The sequence below is a fragment of the Leguminivora glycinivorella genome, chromosome 15 (genome assembly GCF_023078275.1).
Source record: "Leguminivora glycinivorella isolate SPB_JAAS2020 chromosome 15, LegGlyc_1.1, whole genome shotgun sequence".
In the NCBI taxonomy this organism is placed as follows: domain Eukaryota; kingdom Metazoa; phylum Arthropoda; class Insecta; order Lepidoptera; family Tortricidae; genus Leguminivora; species Leguminivora glycinivorella.
This window is the reverse complement of record NC_062985.1, coordinates 5,974,997-5,988,564: the sequence shown is the minus strand read 5'-3', so window position 1 is coordinate 5,988,564 and position 13,568 is coordinate 5,974,997. Positions and strand designations below refer to the sequence as shown.

Genomic DNA, 13,568 nt, shown 5'->3' with positions numbered 1-13,568 from the left:
CGAGGGGGAGCCCCGAAGCCGGGGTAAAAAAAAATCGACCATATGATTTTGTATTTCAAATGAGATATATATATTTATTATTAAGTATATATTGTTCGGAGTAGAACTCCCATAACCTAGTGTCCAATTATCCATACTAATATTATAAATGGGAAAGTGTGTGTGTCTGTTTGTTTGTCCGTCTTTCACGGCAAAACGGAGCGACGAATTGACGTGATTATTTAAGGGGAGTTAGTTGAAGGGATGGAGAGTGACATAAGTCATAAGTCATAAGTCATTTATTTGCGAAAGATAGGGTATACATAGGTGTTTGTTTACAATAAAGTGAGCCAATCTACCTTGTCACACAGTGACATGCAAATCTCAGATTGTACCTAGGTCTAGTACTATGCATGCACTTAAATAATACCTATCTAAAGCTAGATTATATCTACATAGAAATATTAATATACAAAACAATACAAATTATCGAATATAAATAAATTAATTAATTGAGATGTCACAGATTTAGCGGTTTAGTAGTCTAAATATTCCTTTACAGAGTAGAAAGTCTGTTCATTTAGCCATTCAAATAATCTTCTTTTAAACAAATGTAAAGTAAGGCCTTTGATAGTGTCTGGGAGCTTATTATACAAAAGTATACTCATAGGATAGCAACTCTTCTTATATAAACTTGTGTGTGTTCTCGGACATATGAGTCTGTTAGGGTACCTCGTATTAAAGTTACAGAATTCATAATTTTTTGTATATAAAGTTTGGTTGCATTTTACAAATACACACATTTCAAATATATATAAACAAGGTACTGTAAGCAGATTTAGTTTTTTAAACAATGGTCTGCATGAAGTTAATACGGACACACCACAAATCGCACGTATACATTGTTTTTGAGCTATAAACAATCCAAGGATATTTGAGCCGTTCCCCCATACCGTTATACCATACCTCAGACTAGATGCCACGTAGCCATGATACGCTTGGACGGCTGTTTTTTGGCTTGAAATCTTAGTTAAGCGCCAAAGGGCATACGCAAAACTATTTAATTTCTTACACACACCTTCAATATGATGGTTCCAGTGACACATATCATCAACCACTATTCCAAGAAATTTGACATGATCTGACTCAGTAATTTGTTGATCATCATATGTAACAGTCATTGGTTGTTTTTCTCCATACCCATTCCAAAATTGAGTATATGTGGTTTTGCTAAAATTTACTTGCAAACTGTTTATATTTAGCCAGTCTATTATATTAGAAAGTGCTGTATTAACATCGTTTGTGTGATTGCTTTTGTGTTCACTGGATATGACAACAGACACATCATCAGCAAAAAGAATGCAATGATGATTCGTGCTTAATGGTAGGTCATTGATATATACCAGGAAGAGTAACGGCCCTAAAATACTCCCCTGAGGGACACCAACTGTATGAGTCTTGAAGTCAGATCTATGGCTTACATATTCATTATCTTCATTTATGTTCGAGATCTCCACATATTGTTGTCTGTTTGTGAGATAGCTTTGTAACCAATCCAGTACTTTACCACGTAATCCGTAGGTTTCACATTTGACCAAAAGCAGTTCATGTTGTACTAAATCGAACGCCTTGCTCATGTCGAAAAATATAGCAGTCGTTGAGGCTCGCTTATCTAAAGCCTTTGTAATTTCCATTACCATTTGAAAGGCAGCAAGGCTGGTAGATTTCCCTTTTTGGAACCCATTTTGCTGCTTGGAGAGCACTGTATATTTGCTAAAAAATTTAGATATTCTCTCATACATAGCTTTTTCAACAATCTTTGATAATATTGGTATGAGAGCTATCGGTCTGTAATTATCCAAAGTACCTCTATTGCCTTTCTTATAGATTGGTTTTATCAATGTTGTTTTTAGTTTTTGAGGAAACACTCCCTGAACAAATGACAAATTTATAAGATGGCTGAGAACTGGTGCAATAAAGCAAGAACAGTGTTTAAATATTTGTGTGGATAAATCATCATAACCTACGGAGGCAGTATTTCGAAGTTTATGAATTAATTTATAAACCTCTTGACTATCCGTGGGGAAAAGAAACATACTAGCATCAACACGAGTCATCTTAGCGGGATATCTAACATTTTTTTGCTTTTGGTGAGTTTTTGAGCCTATAAAGTGGTTAATAAATGCGTCTGCGATAAGTTTAGGATCATTGATCGACACATTATTACATGTTATTTTGTCAATGATTTTTCGACCAAGCGAATTATTTGATGTATTTTCTTTAATTACACTCCAAGTTGCTTTACACACATTCCTTGCATTCATTATATATTTATTGTTACTTAATTTCTGCGCTGTTTTCAAACATTTTTTGAATGTTTTTTGATAATCGCAGTACTGTTTTTTATACAATTGATTTTTTGTGGTATAATATTTAAAACGAAGTTTACGTTTCGTTTTTGATGCTATTTTTATTCCCTTAGAGAGCCAGGTTATTTTAGAAGATTTCCTTTTTATTTTGATTTTTATTATAGGAAAACATAAATTGTAAAATAAAGTTAAATACTCATGGAATATGTCAAATGCTATGTCAATATCTGATTCATTGTATATTTCATTCCATGTCAATGAGTTCAAACAATTGCAAAATTTATCTATATTTTCATTGCTGAAATCTCGCTTTTTAATAAACCAAAATGAATTACGGTTGATCTCTGGGACATCTGGTATTATTAATAATTGACCAGTATTATGATCCGATATTTCTAGCGAATGAAGCTCACCAATAGCATTAAAATCATTACTTATTATGTGATCAAGACAAGCATTTAGTCTGGTAGGTTGATTAATATGTGACATGTAGTTATAGTTTTGAATTAGTCTATTATATTCTAAGGTTACCTTATTTTGCTTCATTATATCAATATTAAAATCACCTGTTATTATAATTCTTTTTTTTGTTTTACATCTCAATCTTTCCAGTAGTAATTCAAGTTTATTTAGAAATATGAAAGGTGTGGGATTTGGAGTTCTGTAGATGCAAATTATTATCGAGTTATACTTTGGAATTTCTATGCCACAACATTCAAAATGGAGTTCTGTTCGCATTTCTTTTAAGTAATTTATAGGTTGATAATCTAGGTAATCTTTACACATTATACAAACTCCTCCACGTTTTTGTTTTTGCCGCGAATAGAAATCTGCTAAATGATAACCTTTAAGATGTATGTTGGATTCTTCCCGGATTTTATGAATGTTTCGCTCATACATATCACTTCCACTTCTCTATTTATCTCATATAGATCATATAGAGCTAATTCTAAAGTATCCTTTTTACTTAATAGCCCGGCAACATTTTGGTGCAGTATGATAAATTTACCCTTAATTGGTGATACGAAAAAACTTATTCGTTCCTGGTGCGTTGCTGTCAGCGTTGGATTTCGGCAATACGACGGAGAAGTAATCCAGTATGGTAGTTTTCTTTTTATCCATTGGTGCGCTCGGTGGTGAGTTCGGTGGTGTATTTAATGCGACTCTACCTTTCTTCATACGATGGAAAAAATAAGGTATAGTACCTTTTTTATATATATTTGTGTCAGATTCTATTATTTTAGTATGATTATGTTTAATACTAGCCTTAAATGTCAAAAACTTTTTATCATAATATTGTGAGTCAATTTCCATATTAATTTTACAGGATAAATTATAAAGGTAGTGCTTTGTTAACATATATGTCTGCGAGATATTAATAAACTTACAGTTCTTATGATTTTCACAAATCAGTTTTAGCATGTTATTAAGTGCTTTTTCATTTAAGTGGTCGTTTTGCATAACATTTATTATATAAATATCTAAATAACTGTAAGTTCTAACAAAACAACTTAAGTCCATTAAAAGCTTAGTAGGATTACAGTCTGTTTCCCCGACACAGAGAACTAATTTGTCATCGCACGTGATGTTATTCAGGACCGAAGGAGTGTTCAGTATTTCTTCACATGATGCGCCTGGTTTCAGGAAGGAGTACACCTCGTATTTTTCATATTGTGTATTCAATCTTGATTTTATTATTTCTGAAGATAGATTTTTACATTGATGTCCTCCCAAAATATAGATCCTTTTTGATTTTTTTTTCATTATACGAAGATCGAGATACTTGTATTTCATCCTGTACTGAAACTTGAGATGCTCTTGTTTTTAATATTTCAACCTCTGAGACTGAAGAAGTTTCGATAGAGTGATCAATTTCCGGCTCCATGTACTTGCTACGCAAGCTTGTTTGTGTCGATCGCTCTATTTTATTTTGAGTCTTTACAGGTTTAATGATTTTAGGCGTAGTTTTACATATATCCTTTAGTTGTTGTATTTGTCTTGTGGATTCCGATAGCTGTTTCTTAAGATTTTCATTTTCAATTAAAAGTTTAGTGCTATAATTGTCGGAGAGCTGAAGTCTCTCTTGTAACTGTTCTATTTTACTCTTCAATAACTCAACCTCATCTTTATAATTTACGCTCATATCTGGACAGCTCCTGTTTAAGGTATCATTACGAAGTATAGAGATATCGGTCCCTTCGTCAGATAAAGAGTCAAATGAATTTTGTATAGGAACGTTGTACTTCCTTTTTGTAACGTTATCAACCGAGTAATTTAACTCTTGTTGTTGTCCACGCTGCTCCAACTCGGGACAATCGATAGCAGTTACTACCTTGGGGCTTTTTTCTTCAGGCGGAGCTGATTGAGCTCTATTTTCGGTATTAATTGGTGAACAATTCAATTCTTGCAGTTTTTGTACATTTGTCGCGTCGATCTGAGGTATTTCTTTCGTATGTTCATCTTGAATTTTCATTGGCTTTGTTGTATTAGGAGCATTTTTTTTAGTAGTGATCGGTGTACTGGTTTTCCTTACAGTGACTTTTGCTTGTCGACATTTACTACAGCTCCAAGATTCTTTACGTTCCGCGTCCATTAAATCATAGAGTTTTCCTGAATGAGCGCAGTTTAAATCATATGATTTTCCACATTGTGAACAAGTCAAGAAATGTTTATCCAAGATTTTTTTCTTACAGTTTGCACAAGATGCTTTCGGTACTATTTTCGGAGGCATTTTTATACTTCGAATTTATTCCTCGATTTATCAATTGTGTAAAATATCCAAAAAATAAATAAAAAAAAAAACAAAAAGAAAAATAAAAGTTTTGGCAATGCTAGGTTTTGAACCCAGGACTCCTCAGGAAGTTAAGCTCAACAGCAGCGCTTGCACGCTGCGCCACGAACGCTAGTGACGTAGTCGGCGAAACTTGACATCTGATGATAACACTGCAGCAAGTGGTTGAAAGCGAATGCTAATTGGCTAATGGCTTTCGTGTAGAATACACTTGCAATGTCAATGTGTGTGTGAGATTTGAAGCACAACAACGGATTTCACAACGTTAATCACTGATTATTTGTATAAATGGTCCACTTTTCGTAATAATTTATATATATTTCTTTAGCCTAGGTCTTTAGCTATATAATTTACATCACAGTGCATGGTAACAGTCACAATTTTTTCACTTTTTACAATATATTTGCGGAGCTAACTGACACACGTCTTCTCATAGAGAGCGCGCACGCACACGTAGGCTACTTTTTGTCTCTTTCTAACGCGAGCGAAGCCGCGGGCAAAAGCTAGTAGTCTATAAAATAATTTGGCTGTGGTTGAAGCAAGCAACTTACGGGTACTGGGTCATGTTGGTGAGACGGGTGGCGACGGGCGGCGGGTTCTGGCACGTCGAACTCACCAACAGGTCGCTCGGCCCCTTGGTTGACGCTGCAAAATATAAACATTTACCTAAAAATCTATTTTCAAAACATACATTACAATTTAAGGGGGAAAATGACTGTCTGGGGTAAGACTTGAACGCCGTCAGTTTTCTATTCCAGCACTTTACCAGAGATCTCACCCGTAATCAGTGAATCTTTCCATCATATGAGTTTCAAGGGGCTATTTTTTTTTCCATTTAATAAATTTGTTCAATGTTTGACAGCATTGCTTGCAAAATGTTAGTAGTCAAGAAAGATGACAGCTTTTCGCGCGCCAATTTCATACACTTGTCACTTAGATAATACATAGGTACTCGCATAATATATATACTTGATATAAAGCGACGACGTCTAAGATATATTCTCTCCTAGTGTAATGTCACATGATTAATTAATTAGATTGAAATAGAGTGTACATTGTAACTGAGTCAAGATGTCAAAATGGAGAAAAAAATGTCACATTATTCGTTAATCGTGCGAAATAACAACCAAATCGAGGTAAATGAGGCACATAGTTAATCGATTCCCACTAATAATGGGTTTGAAATAGTTAATTACATTGCAAGCCCGTGTGTGAAATGTGCCGCTCGCACGCGACTACGTCTTATAGTTGACTTGTACTTGAACTGTTGCAGATCTGGGTTATTCATTTACTTGAAATGACACGGCCGACCTAGATATACTTCGAGCCAAACCCGAGCTAATAGTGAAATAAAGCGCTTTTTTTCTCTGATAAAAAGTACTGTGGGATATGGGTTCTGTGGTAAGGGTGACGGGCTAGCAACCTATCACTGCAATATGACAATTTCGTTTTCTTTCAAAGGCTCATGTGCACTGAAATTTGAAAAGTTTAATATCATGTGCTCTGTCCCTTCGTTAAGTTAAAGAGCTGTTATTATAATTTAGATTTGTTGTTATTGACGGAATGTCAAAGAATGCAGTGCAATTTAAATGTAATTACCTAATCTAATTATGTATAGTTGTAGCCCAGACGAAACTGGCAGGCCGACTTAGACTGACTGACTAGAAAAAAAATACAGCAACGGGAGTAGAAAAATCAAGGGCAGAGGCCTTAACCCAGAAGGAGAGATAGGACAAGGGAAAGTAGCAAAGAAATTGAACAATTTTCAAAAGAAAAATCTAGAAGGAGTGTCCACCAAGACTTAAGATACCTTTATCAGTGACAGGCTCGAAAAAGGACAGCACTATACGTCGTGGAAATCAAGGGGAGAGTCCTTGATCCAGAAGGATAGATAGGACAAGGGAAAATAGTTAAAAAATGACAATCTTGAAAAAAAAGTTACATAGACGGATTTGTGCCCCGACGGTTCCATACAAATTTTACTTACTTCAGAACAGTAATACCATATGCGACGATAGAAAAACAGAGTTTACATTTACATACAATAGGTAATTGATTCATAAAGTGTCACCTTGTTATGTTTACGACTCATCTTGAATGGAGAGGAAAAGTTTGAAAGGCTCCCACTTTCTGCAATAAGCACGCCATTGAGACGACTTTTCCCATTGTACCAGCTCTTGCCGCTACTCTATTGTATGTTTTATGATTATGACAAGTCAGCGCGTGTCAAGGCGTGGAAAGTGTGATCGTTGTGACATATCCACTAATCTTAATCTATAGTTTTTCCATTTAATTTCTCAAATGTAGCTACCTTCAAATCTAGGGTGAACAGGCATCTTCTGGGCGAGCTCACTCTATCGTAGGCCACATCTTTGCCTTTGGCTAGTCTGTGGCCAAGAGTATTCATAATTTAAAAAAAAAGTTTCTAATCTTTGAATGAAATATAATGACTTCTAAACTAGGTTCTTACATCGTTTTTTGTATAAATGCAACAACCATTGGTATGTTATACATATAACATAAACATAGATATGTGTAGCTTGACATAGATACAGGTCGAGCTGCGTACTTGTAACTTTACGTTTTGCCTGACCAGAAACAGATTCTCTGCCCGTGAAGTGGGCGGTTATTGCAGTTTTACGGCCTACGTGCTTTACGCAAATGTTAGTACATGTTGCTGTAAAGCAATAAATGTACAACTTTATCGATTGTAAATAAAGACGTTTTCTAACCTGCCTATGCCAGTGGCAATAACTTTTTAGCTGAATTTTTATGAGTTTTAGGCCTCTGAACGCCACGGTGGTTTTTATATCACTCAGTGTAACAGATCTTACTAAAATGTCGAAGAATTGGTAAGGTTAGTGGACGTCTTTGACAGTAAAAGGTTTATTACATTTAGAAAATGCTACCGAATAATCAACCCAAAATACGGGTTCGTATACTTCTCATACTGAGTATTACTGAGTTATATTTATATGTACAAGTGGCGTTGTCAATGACGAAGTGAATATAGTTCGTATTTCGTATTATTCACGAAGACGAGTGCCAAAGCATTCGTATTATAATGATATTAAAGGTTACATTTGACAAATCTGCTCGTCATCGTAAATGACACGAGCTATAGTTAATAGTAATACCCGTTTCGAGCGTTCACATATTCGCTTCGCGATTCGTCGCACATGTTAATTCGGCATTACAACCAAAACAGTACAGCCGGCTTAGCCGAAATGTTAATCTTTGACGCTAGACGGCGAAACGCAGTCTGGCTCTGTCGCGCCAACACGGAGGAGCGATAGAGATAGATCGTAAGCGTTTGTGCATTTGGCTAGGTACCCAGTTCGTAAGGGACACTGTTATAGTATTGTTTCAGTAATAAGTAAATATAAGTAGTTACCAGCGGTGGTCTGTGAGGCGTGCATGGCGCCCGGGGCGGGGCCAGCCGCGCGGACCGATGACGGCATCACATTCTGCAACACAATACTTTATTTACTATTGTTGTCTAATATGTAATATGTTGACTGTTAAACTTCTTGTTAAAGGTAACAAGATATTTTCGATTTTGGGTGACTAACCTACAGTTCATAATCTTAAGCTTGAACTTAGTCTTAAGAAGATAATATGAGGTTTGTTACTTTATCCAACGATATGTCGCTTGATACTTGAGCGATTGAAAACATATTGATGAAATTTTATTCCTCCTCATACGTCTCTCTACATACACAAGCAAAATTAGCCATATCTTGGACATAAGGCAAAATTTACCTTGAGTTCTAGAATAAGGCGTTTTACAGCAGCTTTAAGAATGAAACATACGATAAGGACTTCGAGATAACGCCTCATTTACACGGCGCGCGAACTCGCTTGCGGATTCATTGCGGACTGTCTGTAATGAAACACGTATGCGAGATCTCGCACCGTCTAAATCAGATTGACAATGTTGTGATAAAAATAAATAATTATCTAATACCAAGTTGAAAGAATTAAAACATGCTCAAAGTTGACGTGGCCTCACCCAGATTCCGTATCAGGAATGAAGTGGGAATAAAATATGTATGCGTATACTTACGTTGTGTGCCGCGGGGTTCTGCAGTGCGGTGGGCGACACGGGCGCGTGCGGCCCATTGCTGCTCACACCTCCCCCGGACTGAAACAACTAGGTTTTGTTACTTTGCAGTTCATATAATATCTGTACTAGAAGAGAGGCCTATGGTCAGCAGTGGGCGATAAAAGGGCTGATATGATGATAATATCTGCAGGGCGAGCACATGATGGGAACGAGATTATCTCGCTGCAAGATATACTAATACCCGTCCTTATGTAATAATTCGAACAATTAGAAAAAGAAGTGAGATTTATGTCTCGGCGAGATCTTGTCGCGCCAATCATAATATCGTCACTACTTTAAAAAAAACTTGTATCTTCGTCTGTCAATGAAAAGAAAAAGGTAGTAAGTATGTATGGAATGCATATAGACTTACTGCGTTTTAACTTTGAGGAACAGCGTGAGATACGAGATTTTTTAAAAGTAGTGACGATATGTGATCGCTAGGGGTGTGGGGGACAGTGGGGATAGATTAGTGAAAAGGTAAAATTTTTGTCGTTTAAATTTTTCGACCGAATTTTATTAGAATATATTGGATCCTTTTCCTATAATTACGTCCTGTGTAAAATGAGAAACAGAATATCTATATTACATGAATAACACAGAGTCATGCAAAATACTAAAGCGACATAGTAGTTATCGTGACCTAAATTACGGTTGACCATGACCTACGTCGCCCTACTCTTTGGGTATAAAACATAAAATTGCTGCTTTTGCCAGACACCTACGGTACGATTTGACAGCCAAAGGCAAAGTGTAGGCATGTAAACATCACCTAGATATAGTTTGCCCGCTTTTTCTAAGGTCAAGTACATATAGTATAGGAATGGCGGACTTCATCTTAGAAAATGGACAGGCATGACAAACAGAAGAACCCGCTGATTTGCCATCGTACGCACGCACAAAGCTCTAACACATCCACTAAAATTTACAATATTTCACTACAATTTCCGCACTACATTAAAACAGTTCGAAATTGCCTCCATTGCAACCAATGGAGCAGTCGGCTGTATTTTAAATTCAATATTCAAGCTGAAACTCTTGAGCGCTACTAAATAATGCAAGAGGTGAAAAAATATTTGCACAGAATACCAGGTTTATTTGAGAGCTTTGATTCGTTTCAATCGATGTGCATGCGAGTAAGTAAACAGAGTGGGTACTTTACTGAGAATATATCCGTGTTTGTGCATTAGATTACTCGGAATGAGACGTGGGAAGCTTACGAGTCTGGAGCCTAAATTTATTGCCTCAATAACAGTCTGTAAGTTGGAAGCGAACATCAGGTCGGGCTAAAGCAACTATTACATGTTCACTAAACAAGACGTCTATTTGTAACACATCCTGGAAACATAGATCAATTATGATTATGTCGGAGGTGATGTCAGGCAGATTATTAATATTAATTTCTACATTAGTCAATGTAATTTGTTACAGCGTTTATATTATTTTTACAGCAACTGTCCGAACTTCATTTCATACGCCGTGCAAAGCCTACCTAAGGTCATGGTCTGGTCATATCCACTCTATGAATGGTATTTACTCAAAGGAGTACAAAATATGCTCTTCCGCAGTTTTCTGTACATCCCCATATTGTATGGATTACAACACTATTTCTGTAGAATATGCTAAGCGACACTAGGCGCCAACCGGAGAAAGCCTGTAGGCCTAGCACATGATTGCCGCGAGAGTATGTCGCCGCGAGATAGACTACCCGTCCTTATGTCATTAATACAGTTAGAAGAAGACGTGTCATCTATCTCGCGGCGACATACTCCCGCGGCCATCATGTGCTAGGCCTACTGTATGTATAGGAATTTTGAGAAGAATGGCACAGTGCCTATAATATCAAATAATACATCTAATAAAAAGCTGTTATATCGGGACAAATTCGCTACCCTATCGGGAATCAGGACAGTGGGATATGCAAATGTTAGAGTAGGTATTTCTAAATTTACAGGCATAAAGTTCAAGTTTAGACTAGAAATATACCTACAGACTGACCACCTATATAGGGATGGATAGAAACAACAGTCAGCCTGTAGAAGTAGCTAAGTGTGTCAAATTTATCGATGCGACATGCTGATGTAATATAAATATTCTAAATGTGCTGCGCGGCTACGTTTATTGCTGACTCAACCAAAGCCCATTTATTTACCAACAAAAAGCAAGCATTCATTCTTCTTTCCCCTTTCATTTGTTACCTACGCAGGGAACTTTTCTCGAAGAAATACATTTGTACAGCTCCAGCTATGAAAGAGTTACATTTTTACAAAATGTTAGTAAAAGCAAAAGGCAAAAAAAACACCATTGTAAATAAGAAAGCTTTGAAAACTGGCTTTCTTGCCAGATACATTTTAGTTAACTGAATAGGTATGAGAACGACAAGGTTTCGCTCATCAAGATGTGTTAATTTAATTATTATGTGAGGATGATTGCCAGACCAAACAAACATTCAATACTTTGTGATTATTGACAAAGCAAACACTATTAAAGGATCTACAGCCAGTAGCAACAATGTAATCGGCGTGTTGGTCATATTTAATGTATTTTACGTTGCTTGGTCAAGTATTATCGTGTTATTACTACCATGTAGAATGTCAAAAGCACACTGCAGGCATACAAGTTAGGTTTATCTTCGATCTCTTGCAACACCGAATGTGGCCCGGTCTACAGTAGGTAATTCAAGTACCTATAAGTAAAGGCATCATGTATATAATTAATTAAAATAAACTAGCAACAAAAACACGCTGTTAAAAAAATTAAACAATTTAGCTAAAACTACATCACACATTCAGGGCCGGGTGCACTTGGTAACCCATACATTTACGTTTGCATGAAAATGTTATCTACATCACGATGCGATAGGTGCATCCCGCCCTAAACGACACACGTAAAACGAAAAACTGTATTGGGAGTTGAAGAAGTGGAATGTGTAACTGACCGGCAGCTGCTGCGGGGGCTGCGCGCGCTTGAGGCGGGCCGGCGCGGTGGGCGCGGGCGTCGCCGACGCCGAGTACCAGCCGCAAGGGCCCACGCTGTGCTGTAACACATAACAACCGGCTCAGCAACCACCGACTGCTTTATAATCACCAAGAGACGCGAAACGATCCTATTAGTAGAATTTCTCGTATCAAGTACATAATCGACCACAAAACATAGTTAAACCCTAATTTTAGATTAAAGTCAACAATGTCGTGTTCAAAGTGCGTAACTGTTTCCGGACTCTATTAAACAGTAGCATCAAAATCGTGACAAGTCGTTTCAAACAAAGGCATTTGCTTAAAGACGAATCGTGAATACCAAACAGCTTAAAGAAAAAGTAAACTGCATGCCGTCCGCATCGGGGACGCAAGATTAAGCGGCGCCGGACAACGGGCGATAAGCGGCAAGTTAAAGTACTTAGTTAATATTTATTAACAACGCGGTGACCCTGTTTGCTGCGTGCTACTTCAAAGGGCGAGTCTTTGGAGTTTTCTAACCCTGGTACACAATTAACGTTTAAGTACCTGCGGCACGATAATCCATGCTGGTCAAATACTACGCGCTGTGGGCCTTGATCAAAAATGTACGCTATACCGATGTGTTGCGGAACCAAATAAACGCAACTAACTTATATTCCTCTTCCTGCTTGGTTTGTCTTGTCTTGAATGTACTGTTCTTTGAAGACTAGGTACGTCTCATAAGTCTCATTGTATACATTACGCATGGAACTAAAGTGTGAAGTTTATTGAATTGTATTATCTTTATGTGATAGTTCCACGAGTGAATTGCATATTTTGAGATAAAACTCGCATACGACGGTATTTAACGATACAATGCAACGCACAACCTTGGCTGCGCGCCAAAACCGACGCGATGCAGGTACACGGCGGCAATAAATTGTGCACGACTCTTTGTACATGTACACGCAAATTTCTTATTTTTAGGTTTACTCCACCTTCAAGTTTTGCATTGAGATCAAGATCACCCAACTCTTCCTTGTTCATTTCGGTACAGACCTTGGAGCTTGCAATATTTTAGTCAGGCGTTAGAATTTTCCAAGCAGCTGTAATTTTAGCAGTAGCATTCACGGAAGCATTATCGCTCTATCTTCTATTTATAAAGCTTATTTACTTTGTTAATGGAGATAACATTCGATTCCAATACAAAGTGTAGTCACAGTCACTGCATATTTGCAGCGGCAGACGGCTAGTCTGTACCGATCAATATTGCCTAACTATTACAGCGCGAATCTATTTCTGATACTCGGTTGATTTTAGTCGCGCCAGTAATTTGTATGAATATCTTTAATTTCTATTGTAAATTGTCATTTAATTATAGTGTAATT

At 37.0% G+C, this 13,568-nt stretch overlaps 1 protein-coding gene across 7 annotated transcripts in view; it reads right to left on the bottom strand.

Annotated features, from left to right (window-relative positions):
- The window catches only part of LOC125234276 (tyrosine-protein kinase CSK), a 67,926-nt gene that overhangs the window by 17,612 nt on the left and 36,746 nt on the right, over window positions 1–13,568 (bottom strand). For 2 of the 7 annotated variants that reach the window (XM_048140493.1, XM_048140492.1), the window contains exons 3-6: window positions 12,183–12,281; window positions 9,206–9,292; window positions 8,534–8,606; window positions 5,691–5,784 (exon numbers count right to left, since the gene is read on the bottom strand). In XM_048140493.1, coding sequence (XP_047996450.1) covers window positions 5,691–5,784; window positions 8,534–8,606; window positions 9,206–9,292; window positions 12,183–12,281 — 353 coding nt within the window. The remainder of the gene's footprint in view (window positions 1–5,690; window positions 5,785–8,533; window positions 8,607–9,205; window positions 9,293–12,182; window positions 12,282–13,568) is intronic. The other 5 variants (XM_048140496.1, XM_048140495.1, XM_048140498.1 and 2 more) reach the window with 3 other exon arrangements.